Genomic DNA, 25,690 nt, shown 5'->3' on the forward strand with positions numbered 1-25,690 from the left:
GCCAAAATAGCAGCCAGGTGGACAGTGATCGACGAAAAGGACAAGCCCTGAAGTTTGAGGTGCAGAAGATAGTCTAGGATCACCTGCAGCAAGGCCCGTTCGGCCCAGATGTGCCAATCCGAGGCCCAGCACATTAATCTTTTCCACTTTGCCTGATAGGTCACTCTGGTGGAGGGCTTTCTGCTACCCAGCAAGACCTGGTGCACCTGGGTCGAGCATTCCTGCTGGTCCGGATTCAGCCATGCAGCAGCAGCCAGGCTGTCAAGTACAACGCCTCCAGGTTTGGGTGCAGGAGACTGCCGTGGTTCTGGGACAGGAGGTCCAGCCAGAGAGGGAGCCGCAGTGGCTCGGTTACCAAAAGTTCCAGCAGCATGCCAAACCAGTGCTGGCGAGGCCACTGGGGGGCTATCAGGATAACCCTCGTCCTGTCCTGTCTGATCTTCACGAGAACACTGTGGATCAATGGCACCGGTGGAAAGGAGTACATCAGGGCTCCCGACCACAGAAGCAGGAAAGCATTTGACAGGAACCCCTGTCCATCTCCTGGAGTGAAGAGAACACGTGGCATTTCCTGTTCTGGTGGGACACAAGCAAGTCCACCTGAGGAGTTCCCCACTTTTGGAAGATCATACTGGCCACCTCTGGATGGAGCAACCACTTGTGGTGAGACAAGAAGGTCCTGCTGAGGTGATCTGCTAGCACATTCTTTGTGCTGGGCAGGTGTGTGCCTACCAGATGAATGGCATGCCGCATACAGAAGTGCCAAAGGCTGAAAGCTTCTTGACAAAGGGCCAACAACCTGGCTCAGCCCTGTCTGTTGATGTAATACATCGCAGCAATAATGTCTGTAAGTACCAGCACCACCTTGACCCTCAGGTGGGGCAAGAAAGCCTGGCAGACCAGGCAAACCACTCAGAGCTCCCTGACGTTCACATGGAGGGACAGATTGTCCCGCAACCATCAGCTCTAGGTGCTCAGGTCAGCCAGGTGGGCTCCCCAGCCCAGGTCCGAAGCATCAGAGATCAGGGTCAGCAACAGGGACGGGGTCAAGAAGGGGACTCCTTCCAACACTGACCCAGTGTCCAACCACCAATCCAGGGATGACAGGATGTTATCCGTCACCAGGACCACCCAGTCTAGATTGTATCTGTTTGGGGTGTAAACCAACGCCAACCATGCTTGCAGAGGCCAGAGGTAGAGCCTGACATGACTGACCACGTATGTACAGGTGGCCATGTGGCCCAGCAACTGCAGGCAGGTGCGAGTCGTGGTGAGCGGGTGGTTCTTGACATGCAACATCAGGTCCGACGTGGCCTGACAACACGCCACCGGGAGGAATGATCTGGCTCGTGTGGGGTCGAGAACCACCCCTATGAATTCTACGCATTGGAGTGGCCTTAAGGTGGATTTTTTCTTGTTTATCAACAGACCCAGGTGGTGGCAGGTGGAACGCACCAGATCGAGGCTTCTCTGTACTTAATCCCGAGACCTGCTCTTGATGAGCCAGTTGTCAAGATACAGGAAGACCTGGACCCCTTGACGTCTGAGGTAAGCAGCCACTGGTGCCACACATTTTGTAAAGACCCCTGAAGCCGATAAGAGGCCAAAGGGAAGTGCTGTAAATTGGAAATGGCATTCACCCACTATAAAATGGAGGAAACATCTGTGACCTTGGAATATGGAGATGTGGAAATGCCCTACAAGTCGAGGGCAGAGTACCAGTCTCCCAGATCCAGGAACGGGATGATGGAGGCCAGGGAGACCATGTGAAACTTCGACTTTTTGAGAGACTTATTGAGTAGGAAGTAGTGGGAGAATCGTTTCCCTTCATGTACTGAGTGACCTCCTCCACCACCCCCAGGTGCAGGAGGTTCTCAACCTCCTGAATGAGGAGTTCCTCGTGAGAAGCCTCCCTGAAGAGGGATGGGAGGGAGGGGCGGCCGAAAACTGCAGGGTGTAACCATGAGAATCTATGTCCAGCACCCAACAGTCCAAGGTGACTTGGGACTAGACTGAACAGAAGAGACGAAGATGGTGGAGGAAAGCAGGGCGGATCCTGGAAGGTGACTGGGGCATCACTCACATCCGCACCCTCAAAACGAGCCATTCTGGCCCCTGGGATGTTTTGCTGGGCCAGGCTGCACGGGTGAGTGGGAGGAAGAAGGGTTACAGCAGCTGAAACTAGCGTCTCTGTGTCTTCTTTTTGCAGATCCTTGACGAGAGAGCCACGGTCTAGGCGGCAGGGGCGACCAGAACTACTTTCTCGCAGGCTGCAGTGTATGCACACCCAGTGAGTGAAGGATGGCCCTGGTATGCTTTAGCCCATGCAGCCTTGCATCCATCTGGTCAGAAAAAAGACCATTCCCATCGAATGGGAGGTCCTAGATGGATGTCAGCATTTCTTAGGAGAGACCGGCAGTCTGAAGCCAGGAGCTGCGCCTCATTACCACTGCAGACGCGACTACCCCGGCTGCCGAGTCCGCTGTGTCCCACGCCATCTGAAGTGAGCAACCTGTCAGCCATAGTGCCCTCCAGGGTGCCAAATTGCTGGGCCAAACCCTGTGAAAGGGACTCCTTGAACTTATGGAGGGATTCCCATAAAGTTCTAATGGCCCAAGAGGGCCTGATGGTTCGCCACCCAGAACTGTAAACTTGCCGTCAAATAAATTTTTTCCCCCAAACAGATCCAACCATTTGGCCTCTTTATTCTTGGGGGTCGAACTGGTATGCCCCTGCTTGTCTCTTTCATTGGCCGCAGAGACCACCAGCAAGCCTGGGGGAGGGTGGGTATAGAGGTATTTAAACCCTTTGGCCAGGACAAAGTATTTCTTTTGGGCCCTTTTTGATGTGGGAGGAATGGAGGAAGGAGTTTGCCAGAGGCCCTTGGCAACCTTAAGGACACCGTCATTCACTGGTAGCGCGACAAAGGTTGGGGTAGAGGCTGACAGGACATTCAACAAGGTGTCTGCCTACTCAGCCATTTCCTCCACCTCCAGGCTCAAGTTCTCGACCACCCAACACAGCAGGGCCTGGTGTTCTTTGAAATTGTCCAGCGGGCTGGCCCTCGAGGGTCTCGCAACCACCTCATCTGGGGAAGAGGACATGATTTCACCACCAGGGAAGGCTCCGGGGCATCTTCCCCCGTCTGGGAGGGAGGCTTAGGGGTGGGGACAGTGTCCTCTGTCTTGACCACAGATCATGCCTCATGCACAGAGCCTGGTGCCATCAACGCCGCCAGCTGCTGCTTTGAGGTGGCGGCTGATGAGCAGTGTGAAGGGGGCATTGCCACAACCAGCATTCCCCACACGCCCCAATGAGGCCACTGGCCATGCTGCCAAGTCAGCGCTGTTGATGTCGATGCAGCCTCGGGTGCCCATTCGCACCAGTGCAGTCTAGGTGAGGGGCTGAACTGGGCTTCCGTGCCAGAGGAATCCCCGTCCGGTGACCACAGTGGGGCCATCGACGCTTGGGTCTGTTGGCTGACTGTTGTTGTTGGAAAACAGTGCCCAGTGCGAGGTGATCGGTGCTGGTATCAGGAGAACCGGTGCCGGGGGGACTGGAGACGCAACAGAGAGTGCTCCCACGAGGCAGGTGACCGGGCCCTGCGCCGAGAGGACGATCGGTGTGAGGGTGAGCAGCGTTGGTAGTACGGAGACTGGCGTCTTGCTCTAGGTGATGCACGTTAAGACAGCGGTGACCGCAAATGTGAACGAGCCCCAGAGGGTCTGGGCTGCTTTGTCTAGGGGGATCAGAGGCACTCCACTGCTCCGTTAAGGGTCTTAGCGGCTGGCTTGCCCTCGTGGGGAGCCTTTGCCGGTTCCTAAGGCACATGCTGCATTGGTGGCACGGGCGGAGGCCTGTGTTCTCTCGGCGCTGGGGGAATCTATGAAGGCGCTGGTACCACCAGAGTTTTTGGTCCCATGCTGCTCCCAGGAGTCGGTGGTGGACCTTTCATGGAGCTAAAGGCCTCGACCAGGGAGGTACAAGTGCACAGCTCCAGAGTGGCCAGGGGGCCCAAAGCGGGTCCCTTGCCTGATGACCATGGCCCTTTTTGCCCAGTGCTGCGGAGTCATGCTTTTTGGTCTTCTTTTTGGGCACTGGCGCCAGGGGCGCACTGCGCACCGAGGCTGAGGTACATGGCGAGTCCTGACAGGGCTGCACGAAGGCTGGGCACAGGGTGGACTCCATGAGGAGAGCCCGTAGCCGAATATCCTGCTCCTTTTGTGTGCAGGGCCGGAAGTTCTTACAAATTCGGCACTTGTCTCTAACGTGTGACTCCCCTAAGCTCCTGAGGCAGCTGCAATGGGGGTCACTTACAGGCATAGGCCTGCTGCAGTCTGAGCAGGGATTAAACCCGGGAGACTGGGACATGCCCCTCCTGGGGCAAAGTCCCTGCTGGGACCCTAACTGCTAACTATTAATTACACTTAACAACTACTTAACACTAACTACTAGAAACAAACTACTTACAAGGCCCTAAGGCTCGAAGTCAGTAGACAAAAAAAAAACGCTAGCCCTTGCAATGCAAGGAAAGGTGCTCCGACTAGCCACCATGGGCGGTAAGAAGGAACTGAAAGGGCGTAGGGTCAGCGGTGCCTGATATACTGGCACGTGTGCATGGCATTCAAGGGCGTGCCACTGCTGACCCTACAGATACCGTTAAGGTAAAAAATCTCTGAAGACCGTGCACCTGGGCGCGCACACACCTAGAATGGAATTAACTTGAGCAAGCACTTGAAGAAGAATGAAAATGAGTTACTCAACAGAAAGTTTTTCAAACTACATTAATGGCATCTAGTGGATTATGGGTGTTACTACAGTTTTCTTTTACTCAACTGGTAGTAACAAACAAGTATCACTTGAATTATTAACAATAGCCACTGTTTAACTTTGATGTACGCCCATGCCATGATCTGATTAGAAGCAGAATTAAAGTTCATAAAAGCTCACTTGCAATTAGGAAAACTAATGAACACATGGGTTGATATTTCTGTATCTACTTAACACCTACTTTAACACTCATACTGTCACTTTAGTTTGTTTTAAGTAACATGCACATTCTCACTATAAATATTAATACTTTAACTGGCTAAATGGCTGAAAATTACGACTATTGACACATCTGTTAAAAACAACCCAGGCACAGGACTGAAAACAAACTCTTAATGAAGTATACAGCAATACTCAGGAAACACCCAACTATATCATCTTGCACTTCTCATCAAATTGATCCTATTACACTAGCCAAAATATTTATAACCTCTACCTCTCTTCTGTATCCCGAAGAGACTAATAACCTTTTTGAACACGTTGGACTCACTTGGCATTTTCCGAATTTAGATTCAACAAGGACAAACTTCACACAGTCTTTTGTTGCACATTGGAGACTTACAGTAAAGGTTCCTTTGGGTTTTTGTGCATTCTCTCATAGTCAGCTCTGCTTAAATGAAGAATGTTTGTGTTGTTTCCTCTAGCATTCCTGGCCATTAGTATTTCAAATTTAGTGCATTCTGATTCATTCTAACTAACAGCTACCAGCTTTACTAGAGTTACTGTAGTTTACGTGACTAATACCTTATACTTAGATCTAACCTCTGACCAAATAGAGCTGTTCAAAAACTGCATGAAAAGCAATCCTATACTACCTAAAAATGAGTAGTTACACCCATACAGCTTAAATGCATAAGCTTTATCCAAATTAATAAAAGGCCTTAACCCAGAGGTGGGCAATCTACGGCCCGCGGGCCACATCTGGCCCGTGGGACTGTCCTGCCCAGCCCCTGAGCTCCTGGCCGGGAAGGCTCGCCCCTGGCCCCACCCCCACTGTTCCCCCTCCCACACAGCCGCGCGGGCAAAAGGGCTGCAAGCTCCTGCCGCTCTGAGCGGCATGGTAAGGGGGCGGCGGTGGGGGGGGTTGGGTAGGGGGTCCCGGGGGGCAGTCAGGGGACAGGGAGCGGTTGGATGGGGCGGAGGTTCTGGGGCGGTCAGGGGTCAGGGCACAGAAGGGGTTGGATAGGGCATGGGAGTCTTGGGGGGCCTATCAGGGGGCAGGGGTGTGGATAGGTTGGTGCAGTCAGGGGACAGGGAGCAGGGGAGGTTGGATAGGGGATGGGACCCCAGGGGTCAGTTTGGGGCAGGAGGTCCCAGGAGGGGGCAGTCAGGGGACAAGGAGCAAGGGGGGGTTGGATGGGTCGGGGGGCGAATAGGGGGCAGGGGACAGGCTTTTTGGGGGGCACAGCCGTCCCTAACCAGCCCTCCATACAGTTTCACACCCCGATGTGGCCCTCAGGCCAAAAAGTTTGCCCACCCCTGCCTTAACCTGATGAAAGCAACCCACTACCTAAAGCTCCAATGGCCTCCTGAGCTATACCACTGCACTGACCATTCACGATTCTGAAAGGGGTGCTTCCCTTTCAGTAACAACCACATAGTGCAGCATCTGGCGTTCCCAGGCCACATGTGACCAGCACAAATAAGGCACAAAAATTACAAGCTAAGACGAGTGCTTTGAAGAAGCATCTAGGATGACATCTCAAAGCAAAGTAAATCTGTCCCACAAGAACTGATGTTCAGTTCGGCAAGAAAGATTCATGAAGAGCCTACGGGGGCTGAAAATTTGGTGCCACTGTGCCTAACAACTTTGGAGAAGCAGCAAGTCACCTGCCAGACAAATGCTTCAACCAAGTGCTTCTGAAATACCTCAACAGTTGGGGATGGAAGAGGAAGAAGGGGAGAAAGAGAGAATCTCTCTACAAATCTGCAGAGCTTTCCATCAAATGCTGGGAAGAGATATTCAGAATAATTTTACATCTCTCACAGGAGGGAAGGCACTTTCCTGTTGTTCCCATAGTAGAAACACATTAATTTCACAACTGCTGTACTAAATCAAAGCACTCCCCCCTTTCTGTTATGCTCCCCATTTACAAAAAGCAACAACATAGTTTGGATCTGGAATGACACTTTTTATCAGGGGTGTCCAAACTGCGGCTCTTCAGAAGTTAATATGCGTAGGTGCTGACTCCGGGGCTGAAGCTCCACTGCTCAATCCCAGGCCCTGCCCACACTCCACCCCTTACCCCAAGGCCCCTGCCCCTTCCTGCCCCTTCCCCTGATCCTGTTGCACTCTTGCTCCTCCCACCTCCATCCCAGAGCCTCCTGTACACTTCGAAACAGCTGATCGCGGCAGGCAGGAGGCAGCGGGAGGGAGGGGGAGGTGCTGAGTGGCAGGCCTGCCGGCGGGCAGGAGGTACTGGGGGGAGGGGGACTGCTGATGTATTACTGTGGCTCTTTGGCAATGTACTTTGGTAAATTCTGGCTTCTTCTCAGGCTCAGGTTGGCCACCCCTGCTTTATATTATGAGACCTAAACAAGAAAGAACAAAAGTAAAGTCTCCGTGAGAGTGCACAAATGTGTTTCTCCCTAACATGCTGTATTATCTTTGACTCACAAAACAGCAGCTACTTTTGCAGTACCCTTAGAAATGCGAAGGTGAAGTAAACAGAAAACAAGATCATAACAGATATATTACAACATATATTACACCTTGTGCACTAACACCAACATGTTCTATGTTTAAAGACCAAATTTTAAAACAAGATAGTGTACACCCATGACCATGATAAAATACAACTACTTACCTGCAGTTCCTAAGCTAAGTAGCACAGCAACCCAGAACACCCAGAAGAAAATGAGAATCAAAAAGGTCCATAGTGGCTGGAACAGTAGGGAAGGGACCCTGCTAATTATTTTATTAGCAACCCAAAAGAGCTGTACAGTCAGCTGAATCCTCTTCCTTAGTACAAATATGAGGGAAAGTAGAACCATCTATTAAAAGAGATGAAAAACAAATCAGAAAAATACTAAACTAGGAATTTCTTTCTTAAATTATCAGAAGTCGTCAAATTTTGTAGGGGGAGCATGGTGCAGATTTCACAAAGGGACCGCAGGAGAACATGTCTTTTCATAAAATTATTATGCACTAAATCTTTAACACTGAACTGCAAACAACACCTAAAAGACATAGCACACTGGAAACTATAAAACAATAAACATTCACAATAGAAGCTGCTTCACCACTTTTCTAGTCTGCTCTACAAAGATGCCAGAAGCTCTCAGAAGAGCCACTGGGAGCAGACGATGTATTTGGAATTCTACAAATGGCAAATGTATTGCACCTGAACAAATCTGCATCCAAAGAAACCTTTTCTTATTCTTGTATTTAGCAAGAGAAGAGGTGCAGTGCCCACCGTCTGATAATGTACAGAGAATATGCAAGCAAGCTCTAGTGTATATCACAATTATATTGGTCACTTTAACACAATACAGACTGTTCATTGTGTGCAACCACATTTTCTTTTAAAGAAACATTAATGTAACTGACTCATTTCCCAACAATATATGAACTATTCACACATTCATACTGGGCTACGATGCTAAATAAGGTGAAACATTCATTTCAACAGCATAAAGTCATACTAATCAGGTTGTGTGGTGAACAGGAGGTGGATGACAGGAAGGCAAAAATTTAGCACTACAGCTTGTGGCCAGCAAACTAAACAGCAGCACTGAGCTTCCACCCCACTGCAATGGCTGTTACCTTGTACATGGCACAAAGGAGCATGTTGGGTCCACAGGATTCACATTTCCATGGATCCAGTGTCTCTCTGCTCACTCAGCCCCACCATTAGCTTAACTGAGGATGGCCTATAGACCCACACTGCAGCAGTGTGCCAAGGGCAAAAGTCCTGCAGCACAGCTGCTCTGCTGGCATCGTCCTACAGCCCTAGCACAGGGTTTAAGTTTGTGGAGAGCCTTGTACAGACTCTACATAATACAGGTGAATGTCCCATAAAATGTAAAAAAAGGATTAAATAATTATAAGCAGATCTTATTTGGCTGCAAATGGAAAGCAGAATGCACCTGAGTGCAATCCACAAAGGGATAAACTGACCATGTCATGGTTGAATCACCATCACACAGCCTCAGTTACTCTCTACAGTGGAGTCAAGTATCAGAACGGTAGCCGTGTTAGTCTGGATCTGTAAAAGCAGCAGAGTCCTGTGGCACCTCATAGACTAACAGACGTATTGGAGCATAAGCTTTCGTGGGTGAATACCCACTTTGTCGTTATTCACCCACGAAAGCTTATGCTCCAATACGTGTGTTAGTCTATAAGGTGCCACAGGACTCTTTGCCGCCTCTACACTGGAGTTTCCACTTTTCTATGTCAAGCGTAAATAAAGGAGGGAGCATGTGCACTCACATTGCTATAATATAGTTTTATTTCAAGGTTTCAGATTACCATCTCTAACATTGAGCTCCCCAAAGATCATTCCGTAAAATTTCTCACCGTAATCACGGTAGATAGGATAGCAAATCCAAGTAAAAATTTTACATTTTCCTTTTCAGTTTCCAGTTCTATGCTTGGGTCGTTGGTGTAGTCATAGTAGAGCCACCACAGAACACCTGAGACAACTAGAACAAACACAAATCCATGAAGGTGCAGACAGTGCTTCACAAGTGACTGGCAAGCTAATGCACACAGGTTATGGCTCTGTTACCTTCTCCTCTTCAATTACAAATTAACTGAAGAATGGAGCAGTGTAGCACAAAGTGAGAAACATTAGGTGTAAATCAAGGGTTCTCAAACTGGGGGTCAGGACCCCTCAGGGGATCTCGAGGTTATTAGATGGGGGGGTCACGAGCTGTCAGCCTCCACCCGAAACCCCACTTTTCCTCCAGCATTTATAATGGTGTTAAATATATAAAATGTGTTTTTAATTTACAAGGGGGGTCGCACTCAAAGACTTGCTATGTGAAAGGGGTCACCAATACAAAAGTTTGAGAACCACTGGTGTAAATGCACATATCTGTGCTCACAGAATAAAATGGTGTGGCTGGTTTGCTATTTTGAAGTCAAAGCCAACATTAGGTCTGGTCTTCTTGCAGCTTTGAAGTTACAGCCTCATTGCAAGAGATAAACATAACTTATAAGATAGCTCACATTTCAGGCTTTGATCATTCTTAATAGTTCTTTCTTTATAAAGGATGCATTGTTAAATTCTCTATTTAAACTTTATTGGAAACGTTAACACTGATCATACTCAAATCATTTGTCAAAAGAAATACAATCTACAGACATCTATAAATAATTGAAATAAAACAAACCTCTCAGCACCCTGATACTACAGCTAGATCTGCATAGTCAGACCTTTTCATCCACACAGAGAAAGGGTCCAGCATGGATCCGATTGCAGGACTGGGACCCAATTTAGCTTACTGAAGGATACCAGAGGAGAAACGGGTTTGCTGTTTTTTCCTTTATGTTTTTCCTTCAAATGCGTTACTTAAACATCCATTATAAATAAATATACTTACATAACAATCCAAACACAACTAGTGTCACGAAAATATGGACCAGAAGTGTGGTGATGAATCTGAAGGTTAAAACCATTATTAAAGAGAAGGCTGGAAAATTAAAAAAAATATATAGAAAGAGTTAACTTCAGATGACTGTTATGATCTATTTAATCAGACTAATTATTTTACAAAGAAAATTTAGTTTTTTCTACATTCCAGATTTTTTATACTTGTAAACACTGATCTCAAAAGCAGAGACCAATAGGTTTTAAAACTGAAGAGATTCTGTTTTGACCAGAAATGTTCCAAAATCAGGCCCTAAAATGACCAGAATTAGTAATTATGTAGAACAGTCAGGTTCTTAGGGTAAATTCATTACTGGCATAACCCTTGCCTTCTGAAGTCCATTCTCTCTAGGATGGATTTACCCTCTGTTCTCTCATTCTGAAGCTAGTTTTTGTTAATTTCAACTTACTCACGAAACATGAAATCAAAGCTATCAAACTGCTTTTTTTTAATGCTGAAAATGTAAAATGTAAAATTACAATTACCTATTAATAACTAGCTTAATTACTTTAATACTTATAGGCATATCAAAATTTTTCAGTTTACATGAGTAAGACTGTTACCTTCCTGTACTGTAGCTGTTGCTCTTCAAGGTGCGGGTGCACATGTATATTCCACTCAGGGGTCCATGCTGAGTGCACCAAAGCCAGAGAACTTTGCCTAGCAGTACACTGATGGGGCAGCACTACCATAAGGGCGATCTCCTCAGTCTCTCTGTTCATCCCCGTGGTTCCAATCTACTGATTCAGTATCATAGTCAGATTTCACACCCAGCACTAAACAGCCTGCACCTCACAGCATGGATGCTGCATGGCTAGACAAGGAACAGGAGTGCTGTTCTGAAGCCGTTCGACAGGTTCTACTAAGGGCTACCTATCTGGCTAATGGAAACATTTTTCAATCTGATCCCTAGGCTGCAGGATTCTACCAATACAATCCTGCATTCAGAACATTCTGGAGTAATTGTTGCACTCCAGTCCTCTGGTCCGTCTCTCAGTTTGTGGAGGGTCCATTTGGCAGCGATTCTGGCATTTCATCCTCCATCCAAAGCAAATCAAAGTCTTCTCAAACTCCATGGTAGTCAGATTTCTGAAAGGATCACTTCTCTTCCCACCCGTGCAGGAAGTGATTCCTCAATGGAACCTTAGCACTGTGTTGGAGGACTCATGAGTCGTCCATTTGAGTCCTTGGCAACTTTGTCTTTTGGTATAGTAGAGACAGAGAATCAGTTATTTGTGGCCATAACTTCTTCGAGTTGAGTTAGTGACCTGCAGAGCCTCATGGCATATACCTAGTATAACCAGTTTTTCAAAAACGAGGTCACTTTGGTGCCACATCTTAAGTTTTTATCTAAGGTCGTGTCAAAATTTCATCTTAATCAGACAATATTCACCTGTATTTTTTCCCAAACCTCATTCAAGCGCTGACGAACAGCTTTTTCATTCCTTGGATGAGACACAATGTTTGGCATTTTACTTGAAGGGAACTAAACCATTCCGTTCATCAATTCATCTTTTAGTTTCCTTTGCAGATTGCATGAAGGGTCTATTGGTCTCCATGCAGATGACTTCCAGGTGGATAACTTCCCGTATTAAAACAGCTTATGGGATAGCTCAGACTTCACCTCCCCACAGGTTAAGAGCTATATGACTAGGTCCGAAGGGCATCGGTCACATTTCTCAGTGGTGTTTTCACATTGGACATTTGCAGGGCTTCTACTTGGTTTTCCATACATACTTTAACCATATATTACATTATTACAATGGAGTGCAGATCAGATGCAAATTTTGGGAAGGCAGTATTGAGCAGACTCTGAGCCCCACTTCCTTCTGAAACTACTTGTGAATCACCTGAGTGGAGCACACATCTACAATCACTCGAAGAAAAGACTGTTAGTTACAGTACAGATAAGTGTTGTTCTTCAAGATGTAGGTGCAGAAGTGTATTCCACGACCCACCCTCCATCGCCTCTGCATCTGAGTCTCAATTCTTAATGTTTGGTGAAGGAACTAAGAAGGGTCAGAGTGCTCTTAAACAGCTTGGGAAGGAGCTAATGACCAGAAGGCACCATCCCTGCAGGTACTACTAGGTAAGGTTCTCTGGCTTTGATGTGCTTGGCACATGCACACTCAAGGGAAATACATGTCTGCAATCACTTGAAGAAGAAACTACTTTCTAAGACCTCAATGGCCCCCTAAGAACGGCAAGAAAAGAGGAAATAGTATATATCATTAAAACACACCTCATGCTAGGATAAATTCTGATTTTATAACTTTTTCACCTAAAGTTTTTAATGGAGTCAGACAAAAAACCAAACAAGTGATGCAGAGTAAGTTTCCAGTCTGGTTTCTATAAATCTGAATTTCATTAGTCTACTAAATGTCTTGTGAAAGCAAAACAGCAGTTCTCTCTTAAACAAAACAAATGTTTCTATGCAGCAAATATCAAGCTTCAATATTTCTAAAAATTGCATTATTCTTCCTACAAAGGTTTGAAACATGAAATTCTATTTTAACAATTTTTTTTAAAATCCCTCTTCTGTTCATAACTTTACCTAGTGCAAGGACACTCAGTCCTATTACAGTATCTCTTCCTGCCATTATTCCACTCAGAATACGATGAAAAGCATCGACTTCATTTACCACATTTATCAAGATGGATGCAAACTGCGAATAGCACTCAGGGTTTTGTGGAACACAGCGATTAAACAATGGGAAGGATTTGCTGGAAAGTTAAAAAAACAGAGGTGGGAGAAAAGATTGATTACTGGAGAGTAAGGTTTCAGATACATTCAGGGATCAATCCCGCAGTCCCAAAACAAGTGCAATTCCCAATCAAGTTCCTGAGTTTTGTTTATATGTTATATTATGTTTGCTTGCTTTTTAGTAAAAATGAAATATGTTAACACTGCCACCAAAATAAAGAAACAGTTCCAAATTAAAGTAAGCAGTTTGTGCTGAATTTGGAATATTCAGACTGAACTTTAGGGTTCCCCTGAACTATTTCAGATTGTCTCAAAACACGTTTCAGAACTTAAGCCAACATACAGAGATCATTTCACCCTACCCACTAAACTGCAGCCTTCTAAACTTCTGGGATAAAATAGCACAGCCAATTTAACAATGCACAGCAACACTGCACAGTAGTTTATAACGGAAAGTGAGTATCTCTACCTGATTAAAACGATGGGAGAGATTTAGGAAGGCGGAACATATTCAGCTAAATTGGAATTTGCTCAGGTCATTGTGATTAATACTCCTACTCTTAGGAAGAGAAACACAGGATCTTTCATGGCCACAAATAGTCGGCAGGTCAGTTATATTTCATCTGAAAGACAGCACGTCTATCAGCATAGTGCCTTCATATGAGGTATTGGTTCACTATTGACTCAGGAAGAGTACCATCTACTGAACACCAACAGTGTTTTCTGCTCATTTTTGGGCTCCTATTCAAATATGAACTGGGCTTGACTTGATTAATTTGGGAGAATGGATGGAATCAAAGCACAAGTTAGTACGGCTGTAGTAATAAGTATAGGTATTTTCAATACACACACAAATTTTGCATAGTGTTTAAGATATTCCAACAATCTTTAGGGTGTATTAAGCTAGACCTGACCAGCTTAGAATACAAGTAGCCCAATCAAATATTTACATATAAAAATAACGTTATTTGGCATTGTTAGCCAAGTGTCTTAAATGTACTATCCCTCTAGTCTTGGCAATGCTACACTAAGCCATCAAGAAGGTTTTTTAGATCTCAGACAAACTCATGTGTGTGTCTAAAAGGACACAGCAGTCCATCAGCATAGTATGCCTCCCTAATTAATAAGTAAATGGTGACTGTTACTAGGGAACAGGTTTCAGAGTAACAGCCGTGTTAGTCTGTATTCGCAAAAAGGAGTACTTGTGGCACCTTAGAGACTAACCAATTTATTTGAGCATGAGCTTTCGTGAGCTACAGCTCACTTCATCAGATGCATACCGTGGAAACTGCAGCAGACTTTATATATACACAGAGAATATGAAACAATACCTCCTCCCACCCTACTGTCCTGCTGGTAATAGCTTATCTAAAGTAATCGTCAGGTTACTAGGGAAACTGCTTCGACCAGTTTTGCTTTTATAGGAAGTATCACATACATAATAGAGACTGTTCTCGAGGATTTCATGCTGCGGAGAGGAAATACAGATTGTCAAAGAAATAAGTGTGAGGTGCCCTCTTTTCAATTTATTTCACGGTTCACCTCTGAAAGGTCTCTCATGCTCTTTTCCTCACTTTCCTTTGTGCAGCGGAGTAGGGAAGCATAAAGAGTCCAGTTCTGTGCCTTCAGGAGGCAATGGGACTTCACTTGAGCACATGCTTAAGAATCTCTGCTGAACAGGGGTATGAACAGTGTGTGTGTGTGGGGGGGGTATAAACGTGAGAATTCAAAAATATAAAATCAAAGATATTAAACAAAGTAAAATCATTCTGATGGTTATGCATCAAGTGAAAACACAAAATGGGAAGGACAGTCTTTGAAAAGTTGTCTTGAATAAACAGTGCAGTAAAGCACCCTGTAATTCTTACCTTGGTGGAACTGGCAGTGTGGGACAAAGCTCAGCTGCCTTTGGATTTAGTGTGTAACTGGATATGTTCAAGTTATAAACACAAAGGTAAGAACCTATAGAATAAAAACCCCACACATGGTAACCTGTTATTAGTTCACATCCATTTCTGGGCAGAAAACACACTTCTTAAAAATACTAAAAATCTAAATAAATAGCACTTAATTGCATGGCTGCTCAAATCAATTGCTGTTTTCAAGATTTTGTGCAGCATAATAAATATTAATTAGCAAAACTGCAGTGTTTTTCCTCAATAATTTTGTATTTAAGTAAAAACAAAAACAAAACAAAACAAAAAAAACCCATGATGCTAAACACTGTTCTGTTTAGGAGACAGCTTAAAATCTTATACAGTCCAGATAACAGTTTCATGAATCAAGATCAAACCCCTATCTGTTCTCTACAGAGAGTAATATTTTCAGTTTTTCCCACTTTTATCACTAAATTGTTGTAACTTGTTTTAGGAGAAGCAAGTACAACCAACTGAAACACTGGAAACCCCAAATTTCACTAAACTCAGATGATTATACTATTTTCTTTTCTCTCATTTCTCATACCTCCAGAAGCCTCCCCTTAGGGCCAAATTCAGAGATGTGTAACATGGTATAGATGAGACTTACTTTATACCCATTTGCTGGGCAGACCAAGCTTAGCCTGAGAAATTCGGCAGCTGATCTAATAGAAGCTCACTCTAAAAATAAACTGCAACCAGCAAGTCCTTTAGTTGTTGCGATTTACTTTGCCACTGGAAATGGTCTTGTTGACCAAGAGTACATAAGTTGGTATGGAACTGCTCCTCCACCTTACAAATTTCTGGCACAGTTTAATAAGTCCCAGAGTAATAGGGGAATGGTGAAAGTGACAGGTGATGGACACCGCTGGGAGTCATAGTTGTGAACCTGCACGTGGGTAGTCAAGACTCTGCATTGACTTGGGGTGATACTGTAGTCCAGCAGCATCTTGATTGACTCAGCTGCTCGACTCAGGAATAGCACAGTTGACCTCAATCAAAGAAGGGTGCTAAAAAAGTTCTCCTGAAATTTGCTCAACCTGAACAGCCCACTGAAGCTGGAGGACATCCCATCACGCAGTCAAAATTCAAACAAGCCTTGAAAAGTTTCCTTTGTTTCAATGTTGCAAGGTGGACTGTTTGTAAGCTGCTTTACTGTCCAAACCAAACTAATGGTCCTGCCCGGTGGACTGCTTCAGTTGCTCAAGAGCTTGAAGGATATTGTATCCACATTGCAGCTCAGAGAAAGATGTGACTTGCTGAAGAGGGTCAACTGGCTGAGGAGCATGCTAGGTATACTTTCTTCTGCAAGGGACACCCACAAAATGAGCCAACACAGGAGCTGGCTTTGCAATCAGAAGAAATTGTGTCTCTTCTCTGGACAGCCTACCCATTCTATGAACGACAGACTGAGAACTCTGACTGCCTCAAGAGGTGAATGTTACGCTTCAACAATCAGGTCTTACACACTGACAGTGATTAACTCTGATGAGGGTGTGACATTTTGGAGTTCAACCCAGACTAGTAAGGGATTGTGTCACCACCTACCCTGCACCTCTGGGTGCTTTCAAAGCTATGCTTCTGTGGTTCACAGCCTTGACACCAACAGCTTGCACACAAGCATGCAGGTCACACCCGGGCTTCCACCACCCAGTTACTATTTGTAGAATGACCTTAATACTTCTCTGTCCTGAATTTCCCCAAAATCATCTGCCAATCTGCTGAGGGCCCCAGAACTGAGTTACTGTATTACCCTCTGACTCAACAAGTGAGAGTTTTGCGGCTGCTAAGCTGTATGACAACTCCCTGACACACAAGCTTGTGTGCCTTGCCAGCAAACTCTTCAGGGCTCTGCCAGCCCAAACCTTGCCCTATAGGTAACAAACAGTGAACCCCAACTCCCAAGTTCCCCAGAATGCCTCCCTGCAGGGTGCAGCCCTCTCCTGGAACATTCACAGAACTTAATAAGCTCTTTGCTCCTTCAAAGAGACCATGCAGCTCATTAATTTAACTGGGGTTTGACAAACACACTAATTTCAGTCACAGCTCTCAACTGGTTTATAGTAAAAGTAAAACAAGTTTATTTTAAAAAGGGCTTAGGATTAAGTGATATCCAGTATAAGGAATAAAGACACAAAAGGCTACAAACAAACAAACAAAAGTAAAAATATGCTGAAAATTGTTTTAGTCTTAGAAGCAAGTTACAATCTTTGCCTAAGCAGGTTTCTCACCAAACTAAGTTCCCAGAAGACTTCAACCCCTTTGGCTGAAGGATCCAGCTCTGGCCCTTTGAATCTCCCAAGTGATGGACAACTCACCTATCCTTTTGCCCTCCTTGTATCACCACAAAGTTCACTGTATCTGTCTCAAGAGCCTAGAAGGCTTCCTGCTGTTCTTCCCTTCTTGTGGATTTCCTATCCTCATGCTAATTTGTATTTAAATGGGGCTTCCATTGTTTTCATTCCACACTGCTTAATTTACATTGGAGACAGATAGATAGCTGCCCTTCCTCCTGTCTGGAAGAAACCCTGTTTTTCCCTGTATTTGATCACAGACTTTAAAGCATAATATCAGTGAGTATCCATAATTCCTCCGAGAGTGTTAATACATACATTTCACAATGATATTAATCACCAGAGTGTCACTGGCTTTCATAAAAAACCTTACTAGATACAATTTTAGAATACAGTAATATTGTATACAGTCAGTTGATTCAATTGCTTATCATTTGAGGTTCAGAACCCCGTCTTTATTGTTAAGAGGCTACCTCCCCCACTTGCTAATTTGATACCTTTTTTTAACCTTGCATGTAAATGTACATTCACTGTCTCTGCCTGATGACCAGGCTTGTCAGATAAGGAAATGACAAATTCCTTTGTCTGAGGCAGACTGTGCTTATGTATTGCTTGCCAAACACATTTTAAGAACATATTTCTAGTGCATATTTATAACTTTGTTCACATCCCATACATAAGTCACACAGGAATATTAATGAGGATATATTACATGCCAACTTTGGAGCATATATCACGACTAAGGATACAATTCTGTCACGGAGGTCATAAAGATCATGAACTCCATGACTTTCCGGGACCTCCATGACTTCTTCTGGGGCAGGGCTGGAGCAGCAGACCCTGGAACAGCTAGCGAGTGGCCAGCCCTGGGGCCGAAGGAACAGTGGCCGTGGTAAGCTCTGGAGCTGCTGGAGCAGCAGCCAGCCCCAGAACCACAATTTGGGACAGTTCCTCAGATCTGTCACCCAAGAAAAATGGCTCAGGTTTGGGAATCTCCCTCACATCCTCAACAGTGAAGACCGATGCAAAGAATTCATTTAATTTCTCCTCAATGGCCTTATCGTCTTTGAGTGCTTTGCTGAGGCAGCTAATAACTTTGGCTTCACCATCAGCCCAACAAAAACCAAGCTTATGTACCAGCCAGCTGCTCAACAGCCTTACCAAGACCCATCAACAAGCTTGGAAGGTACCAGGCTCCAAGTCATCAAACAGTTTACTTATCTCGGCAGCATGTTGAACAACAAAGTGACAATTGACCACAATGTGGATGCGTGAATTAAGAAAGCCAGCACTGTATATGGTCACCTCTATCACTGAATCTGGAAGCAACATGGAATATATCTACAGACCAAAAAATCAAAGTCTATAATGCTGTTGTCCTCACTACATTGTTCCACGGGTGCGAAACATGGACCTGTTACCAGTGGTATGTGAAAAATCTTGACAGTTTCTATTTGTGACACCTACAATGATTGCTGGGCAACAAATGGCAGGACCGGATTTCCAACACTGAAGTCCTAGCAAAAGCTGGTTCAGTTGGCATCAAGATTCATTTGATCAGTGCCCAAATGGAGACGGACTGGCCATGTAATTTGTATGCCTGAGACCCATCTATCAAAACAAGTCTTATATTCCAAATTAAGCTCCAGCAATCTTAAGTATGGAGGGCAGATTAAATGCTTCAAAAGACACCCTGAAACAAAATCTGCAAAAAATGCACATTTTGAGTTGAATAGTGAGCAACTGGTGATTGAGCATTCTTAAGGGTACGATTCGGTGATTTTCCAGAACCTCCATGACTTCCAAAGTGGCAGAGCTGGAGCAGCGGCCCCAGGGCTGAAACAGCCAGGGCCAAGGGGGGAGGAGAACGGGGGTTGGGCCAGCCCCTGCCACAGGAGTGTTAGGATATAGAGTATAGGCCTTTACAGACAGGCCTGACAGGTGGGGAAATTGGAATCATGTTTTGCTAAAGGGGGAAATGGGAACAGGGAATGGGGGTGGGGAAATTGGAATCATGTTTGGCTAAAGGCAGGAATGGGAACAGGGACACAGGTGTAATGCTCTGTGGTGTCAGAGCTGGGAAGGAGGACACGAAGGAAGGAAACTGGAATCATGCTTGCTGGAAGTTCACCCAATAAACATTGAATTGGATATAATTGGTTACATAATCATGTTACAATATGTTAGGATTGGTTAGTTAAATTTCAGGAAAATGATTGGTTAAGGTATAGCTAAGCTGAACTCAAGTTTTACTATATAGTCTGCAGTCAATCAGGAAGTGGGTGGGTGGGTGAGAAATGGGAACAGGGAATGGGGGTGGGGAAACTGGAATCATGTTTTGCTAAAGGGGGAAATGGGAACAGGGAATGGGGGTGGGGAAACTGGAATCATGTTTTGCTAAAGGGGGAAATGGGAACAGGGAATGGGGGTGGGGAAATTGGAATCATGTTTGGCTAAAGGCAGGAATGGGAACAGGGACACAGGTGTAAGGCTCTGTGGTGTCAGAGCTGGGAAAGGGGACACTTAGGAAGGAAACTGGAATCATGCTTGCTGGAAGTTCACCCCAATAAACATTGAATTGTTTGCACCTTTGGACTTCGGGTATTGTTGCTCTCTGTTCATGCGAGAAGGACCATGGAAGTAAGTGGGTGAAGGAATAAGCCCCCTAACATCTTGGGGGGGAGGGATAGCTCAGTGGTTTGAGCATTGGCCTGCTAAACCCAGGGTTGTGAGTTCAATCCCTGAGGGGGCCATTTAGGGATCTGGGGCAAAAATTGGGGATTGGTCCTGCTTTGAGCAGGGGGCTGGACTAGATGATCTCCTGAGGTCCCTTCCAACTCTGATATTCTATGATATAACTTTTTTATCTTTTTTTATCTTTTATCTATGATCTTGGTGCTGGTGACTCACTCGGATGCATCGCATCGGATAGGTGAGTGGCAGCCTGTAAGTCCCCTTCCCCAACAGTCCGTGCAGCTGCTTGGAGGGGGTATCACGAACTCTCGTGATGGTAGTTGTGGGTTCTGGGAAGCCAGGGTAAAGGATTTTTTGGATAAATGGATGAGGAAGAACAGGGGCCCATACCAGGTGCAGGGGTCAACCTGGGATGAGATTAAAAAGGAAATGGAGGAAGTGTTAGGGTACCCAGAGGGATGGGGGGGTGGCTGAGGAGCCCCCCCTCCTTTGGTATATGCGTAGTGGAAGAAGGTCCCTACCCATTGGGACTGAATGCCTTCCAGGGAAAGGAAGCACTTCAGTCCGCTTGTGAGAGGTTTGATTTAACTGGGAATTGGTCCTGCTTCGAGCAGGGGGTTGGACTAGATGACCTTCAGGGGTCCCTTCCAACCCTGATATTCTATGATTCTATGATTCTATGAAGTAAGGGCAGCATTATGGGAAGCTGCCAGTAATCTTTCAAGTTTGGTGCTGCTTCAGCAAGGGCTGCTGAAGGGTTGTAAATTAGTTATGGGTGGTTAAAGATGATTTGGCACAACAGGGTTTAAAGTCAAAAGCAAAGTTAACAGACTACCTTTAGAGACTGGAGCTGGGACTTGGTCCTGGGGGAGTGGAGAGAAAGCAGAAGAAGAAAAAAAAAAAAGGTTTCAAAGTGCAAAATGGCAGGGTTTGCAGGAGCAGGTAACAACCCCCACTCTTCTCCCAGAGCCAGAATGAGAACCTGGGGATAAGGGTTCCCAACTGTTTCAACCCAGGGAGCCTACTCTTGCCTCAGAGCTAACTATGTCCTTTTCTCCTTTTCCTTCTTCTTTTCTTCGGTTTACTTAATTTGTTGCTGGTAGCATATACTTTAAACTGACCCGACAGGTTTAATTGGTTTCTTTCCACCTCTCCCCCTGCCTTTCCACACTCTTTTTGTTTTTCTGAAGTTTTAATGGAGTGTACTTTGGATACTTATGTGAGATGTTTTTGGTTATTTTGGACAAAGTATGAGGGAGGTCTGCTGTATTCCACTGGAATTTTTGGAGTAAAAGATCCATGGGCATCCATGGAGACAAATGTTTTACTGCCTCTTTAAACAGCCTCAAGGCAAAGACAGCACAAGTTAAGGCAGCTGTGTGGCAATAATTGTACTTGGTGGCTAAGTTGTTACAGATAAATTGCACTACCTTAAAGAACTAAATATAGGAGTAAGTAAGTGAGTGAAAAGTTACAAACAGCTTTTGCAAAAATTGATAATACAGGGTTTGCAGGAAAGTAAACATTTGGGAGTTGTGGAAATGGTAAAAGGTAACAGTTGTGGTGTTACAAGAAGGAAGTTTTTGTTTAATGATAAAACCCAGTTATATACATGTAACTGTATGTGCAACTCTGTGCAGTCACATTGGATGGAAGCTTGGTAATTAAATTATCCAAGGGGGTCAGGTAGAGTGGCTACTACCACCACTCTGCTTCTGTCCCCAGAAGCCTTTACAGCTATTCTGAAGGAAAATTGGCTCATTTCCCACAGAAATGGTCTATAAGGGACTGCTGCAGGCAGCAGGAGGAGAGAGAATCTGATCAAAATTATCTGACTATTGGGTAATGTAATCAAAATCACTAAAGGAATGTAAGGGGTTTCTATTGGAACTTAACTTGGCTGCCCCTGATTGTGTCTAGTTGTACAAGATGGAAGTGTAATCGGGGTACAGTTGTATAAAAAAGAGTAATCACAGTGCAAGGGATGTTAGGCAAAAGAGAATTTTGTGCATGTGCACAGGTAAAAGAAAAGGAAAAGGGGAGGAATGATGGGAACACTGAGCCTTGGGGTGGCTCTGGGAGATCAGATTGTTACTTTGGTGGGTGTGCATGAAAACTCTGTGGGCATGGGGGAGGCAGTTACACCTTGTGTAAAATGAATATGGCTAATATAATGTGATGGAGGTTAAACTATATGGAAGGAATGTGCATTTTCCCTGGACGTGTGCAGTGTATATTGGAGAAGGGGTAAAAGAAATGCAAATAAAACATGGTACTTCATTAAAATCCTATTAGGGCTCCAAAAGGAGCCACAATAGGTTGTGCTTTCTTTTTCAGATCTCTGTGTGTTTCGGAGCAGGAGATGAAAGTGGAAAGTAATCAGAACTCTAGTGGAAGTGAAATGTTTCCCTTTTAAGACAGTCTCTGAGCTGGTAATAGCTTTGGATCCAGAAGCAAGCTAGTAAGCCTCTCTGTAAAGCTTGGTACAGCAGAGAAACTATTGCAAACATGGTCTGTTGTACAAGAGGGGAAACGGAGGTACACCACCTCATGAATTTCATAAATGACCAGTGAGTGGGGTAATTCACTAACCTGACTATAGAACAAAATAAGGACAGCCTGGAGGTAATTCTTCTGTTTTTCCTGCAATTAGCAAGGAAATTTCTAAAAGAAAGTGATATTATTAATTATTATTATTATTAAGCAATAATCTGTCCCCACCGGGGGGGTGGAAATTTTTTCTTTTGTTTTTCAGACACTCTACAAGCAAGCTAGCGGGAAAAATAACCCAGAATACCATCGATCTGTGTTTTGTGTTTGTCTGTGGTGTTTGTCTTGTTGCTAGCATTGTTGTGTTTTAATGAACAGAAAACCTCATGACATGGGTGGGGGATGGCTTCAAAAGGCTGACCTGGAAGGGGAGATGTGTATGGGAATGCAAAATGCTCAACTAGGAGGCCAGCACCTGTGTAATAGCTACCGTGGTACCTGGAAATGGAATGGCAACTAAGGTGGTCCCCACAAGCCCTATGGAAATAATGAGAAGGGGAGGAGCTCACTGGGAATCAATGGAGGGGTGTGTAAAATAGTGTAAATCAACAGAAGATGTCTGGATGTGCCCTTCTCCTATGACTATGGAGGAGCAGAATCAATGGCCTACGCAAGGGGTGGACAATTGGGTGTACTGTGTATAAGGTGTTTTGCTGGGAATGTACATATTGCTGGGGGTACAATTACACCAGCCCATAACCAAACTACACCCATCCACACGCTGCTGTCTGGACTTTGGTGCACAAATGGATCTGTGAATCTTACTGCTGTGAATAAACAAACCAGTGCCTACTGCCTGATTCCATACCAAGTGGTCAAGCTGGTTTGGACAATATCCCATTTCTCTGGGAACATTCAGTGGACTTATGATATGGACAAAAGCATGCAAAACTTGCAGGAACAGCTTGTTGCAACTGCCAGCAACTGGACACATAAGATCGTGACCCTGTCAAAGGAGGAGAGGCAGTGTTTTGGGGGTGTCTCGGATGTTGGACCATACTGCAGTGGTCAGAACTCGGTGTTGCTGTGGATTTTGTATTGTTAACTGTACTTGTACTGTACTGCATATGGAGATAACCTATAAGTAATGTAATAAGCCCTCCAAACCCTGCAGTGTACTAGACAACCCGGACCCAACCTTCTTGGGCCCACTATAATGGGAAGTCTGGAACACTAATTGGAATAGGTGTGGTATGCCCGTATGAGAGAAGGTGCAGGGCACTATACAACACAAGGGGCAGTGGGACAAATGGAATATCCACACCTTCCACCTTGATGCCTGGCCCTATCAGGAAATGTGTCGCCATATGTCCTATGCTTTTCCAGGGATACCTGGGCAGGAGGATCCCAAAAGAAAAAAAAGGGGTGGAGTGTTAGGATATAGATATTCAGGCCTTTCTTTAAAGGCCTATACTCTAAGAATTTAGGTGTATTCTTATCACTTGGCTAGTTAGAGGTATAAAAGAAAGAATCAAAATCACAGTCTGCCAGTGTAAGGTCCTTCTCTTACTGTGACAGTCTGAGGCCCTGTTCTTAGGCTAAGGCCTTTGGCTAAGCAACAGAGGCAGCCATAAGCTGGGAAGCGAACGGTCACCTCCTCACATTCCAAACTAGTCACATTGAAATAAGGTGCTATTGGACTGTGAGGAATACAGTCCTGTCCTGATAGTGCCTATCACCTCCAGAGAAAGGGAAGTGCCTAGAAAATGTAAAAGAAAACTTAGTTTGATAGCATACTGTCTGGCAAGAACTCACTTATCAATAGCTGAGATGTGAAATCCTCACTTCTGTATTGTTTTGTCACTATAGTTCCCACTTTACTATTTTTTGTCTGTATAATCTCTGTCTGGTTCTGTGATTGTTTCTGTCTGCTGTATAATTAATTTTGCTGGGTGTAAACTAATTAAGGTGGTGGGATATAATTGGTTACATAATCATGTTACAATATGTTAGGATTGGTTAGCTAAATTTCAGGAAAATGATTGGTTAAGGTATAGCTAAGCAGAACTCAAGTTTTACTATATAGTCTGCAGTCAATCTGAAAGTGGGTGGGTGGGAAATGGGAACAGGGAATGGGGGTGGGGAAATTGGAATCATGTTTGGCTAAGGGCAGGAATGGGAACAGGGACACAGGTGTAAGGCTCTGTGGTGTCAGAGCTGGGAAGGGGGACACTAAGGAAGGAAACTGGAATCATACTAGCTGGAAGTTCACCCCAATAAACATCAAATTGTTTGCACCTTTGGACTTCGGGTATTGTTGCTCTCTGTTCATGCGAGAAGGACCAGGGAAGTAAGTGGGTGAAGGAATAAGCCCTCTAACAAGGAGCAGTGACGGGGCTGGAGCAGCTGCTGGAGTCAGCCCCAGGGCTGCCGGAGCAGCAACCAGCCCCCAGCTGCCATAGCAGTGGCCCCCAACAGCCCTCCTGGCAGCGCTCCTACTGTTAGTCTGCTCTGCTCAGGGTATTTTTAGTAAAAGTTAGGGCTTAGGTTGTGGGCTTCTGTGAATTTTTCTTTATTGCCTGCGATCTTGTCCCAGATTTTTACTAAAAATACCTGTGACAGAATCTTAAGCTTAAATCATACTACATGGTACCACACCATAAGGCAATGTGTCCTCGACTTTGAGAGGAATCATGCTAAGCAACTGGAAGCACAGCCCCAGGCACAGAAACAATGTGCAGCTCAATCAATACAACCAGGCAAATAGCTCTGTGACCTGCGCGATAAATGTTCTTCACAAATTGGTCCATGGAGTCACACAAAGACCCATTAGTAAAAACTACGATTGTCACAGTCATCCTGAAAATCCAGGTGACTAGCATCATCACCACCCATTTGCTGATGTGTAAAACAATGGAGTCTACATTGGTATAAATTAAATGCTTTGGGGACAGAAGAAGGTGTATCCATGTGTATGGTCAAGAAAGAGAGGAGGCTTTTTTTCTTGCTAAACACTTCTCTTCGGTGTACGAGTTTCACCCATCTACATTTCCTTAGACTCAGTGGGTCATACTAAGTGGGAATGTAAATTATACATTATTACATGTAAGTCTAAGGGAGCCTACGGAGAATTTAAGTTGGAGCAATATACACGTTGGAGGGTTGGG

The 25,690-nt window shown here is 45.0% G+C and overlaps 1 protein-coding gene across 1 annotated transcript in view; it reads right to left on the reverse strand.

Annotated features, from left to right (window-relative positions):
* Positions 1 to 25,690, reverse strand: part of SLC44A3 (solute carrier family 44 member 3) — a 70,346-nt gene that overhangs the window by 36,391 nt on the left and 8,265 nt on the right. The window contains exons 5-9 of the mRNA XM_077824495.1: positions 14,998 to 15,091; positions 12,980 to 13,149; positions 10,378 to 10,467; positions 9,350 to 9,474; positions 7,638 to 7,824 (exon numbers count right to left, since the gene is read on the reverse strand). Coding sequence (XP_077680621.1) covers positions 7,638 to 7,824; positions 9,350 to 9,474; positions 10,378 to 10,467; positions 12,980 to 13,149; positions 14,998 to 15,091 — 666 coding nt within the window. The remainder of the gene's footprint in view (positions 1 to 7,637; positions 7,825 to 9,349; positions 9,475 to 10,377; positions 10,468 to 12,979; positions 13,150 to 14,997; positions 15,092 to 25,690) is intronic.

Source organism: Eretmochelys imbricata, chromosome 8 (assembly GCF_965152235.1).
Source record: "Eretmochelys imbricata isolate rEreImb1 chromosome 8, rEreImb1.hap1, whole genome shotgun sequence".
In the NCBI taxonomy this organism is placed as follows: domain Eukaryota; kingdom Metazoa; phylum Chordata; order Testudines; family Cheloniidae; genus Eretmochelys; species Eretmochelys imbricata.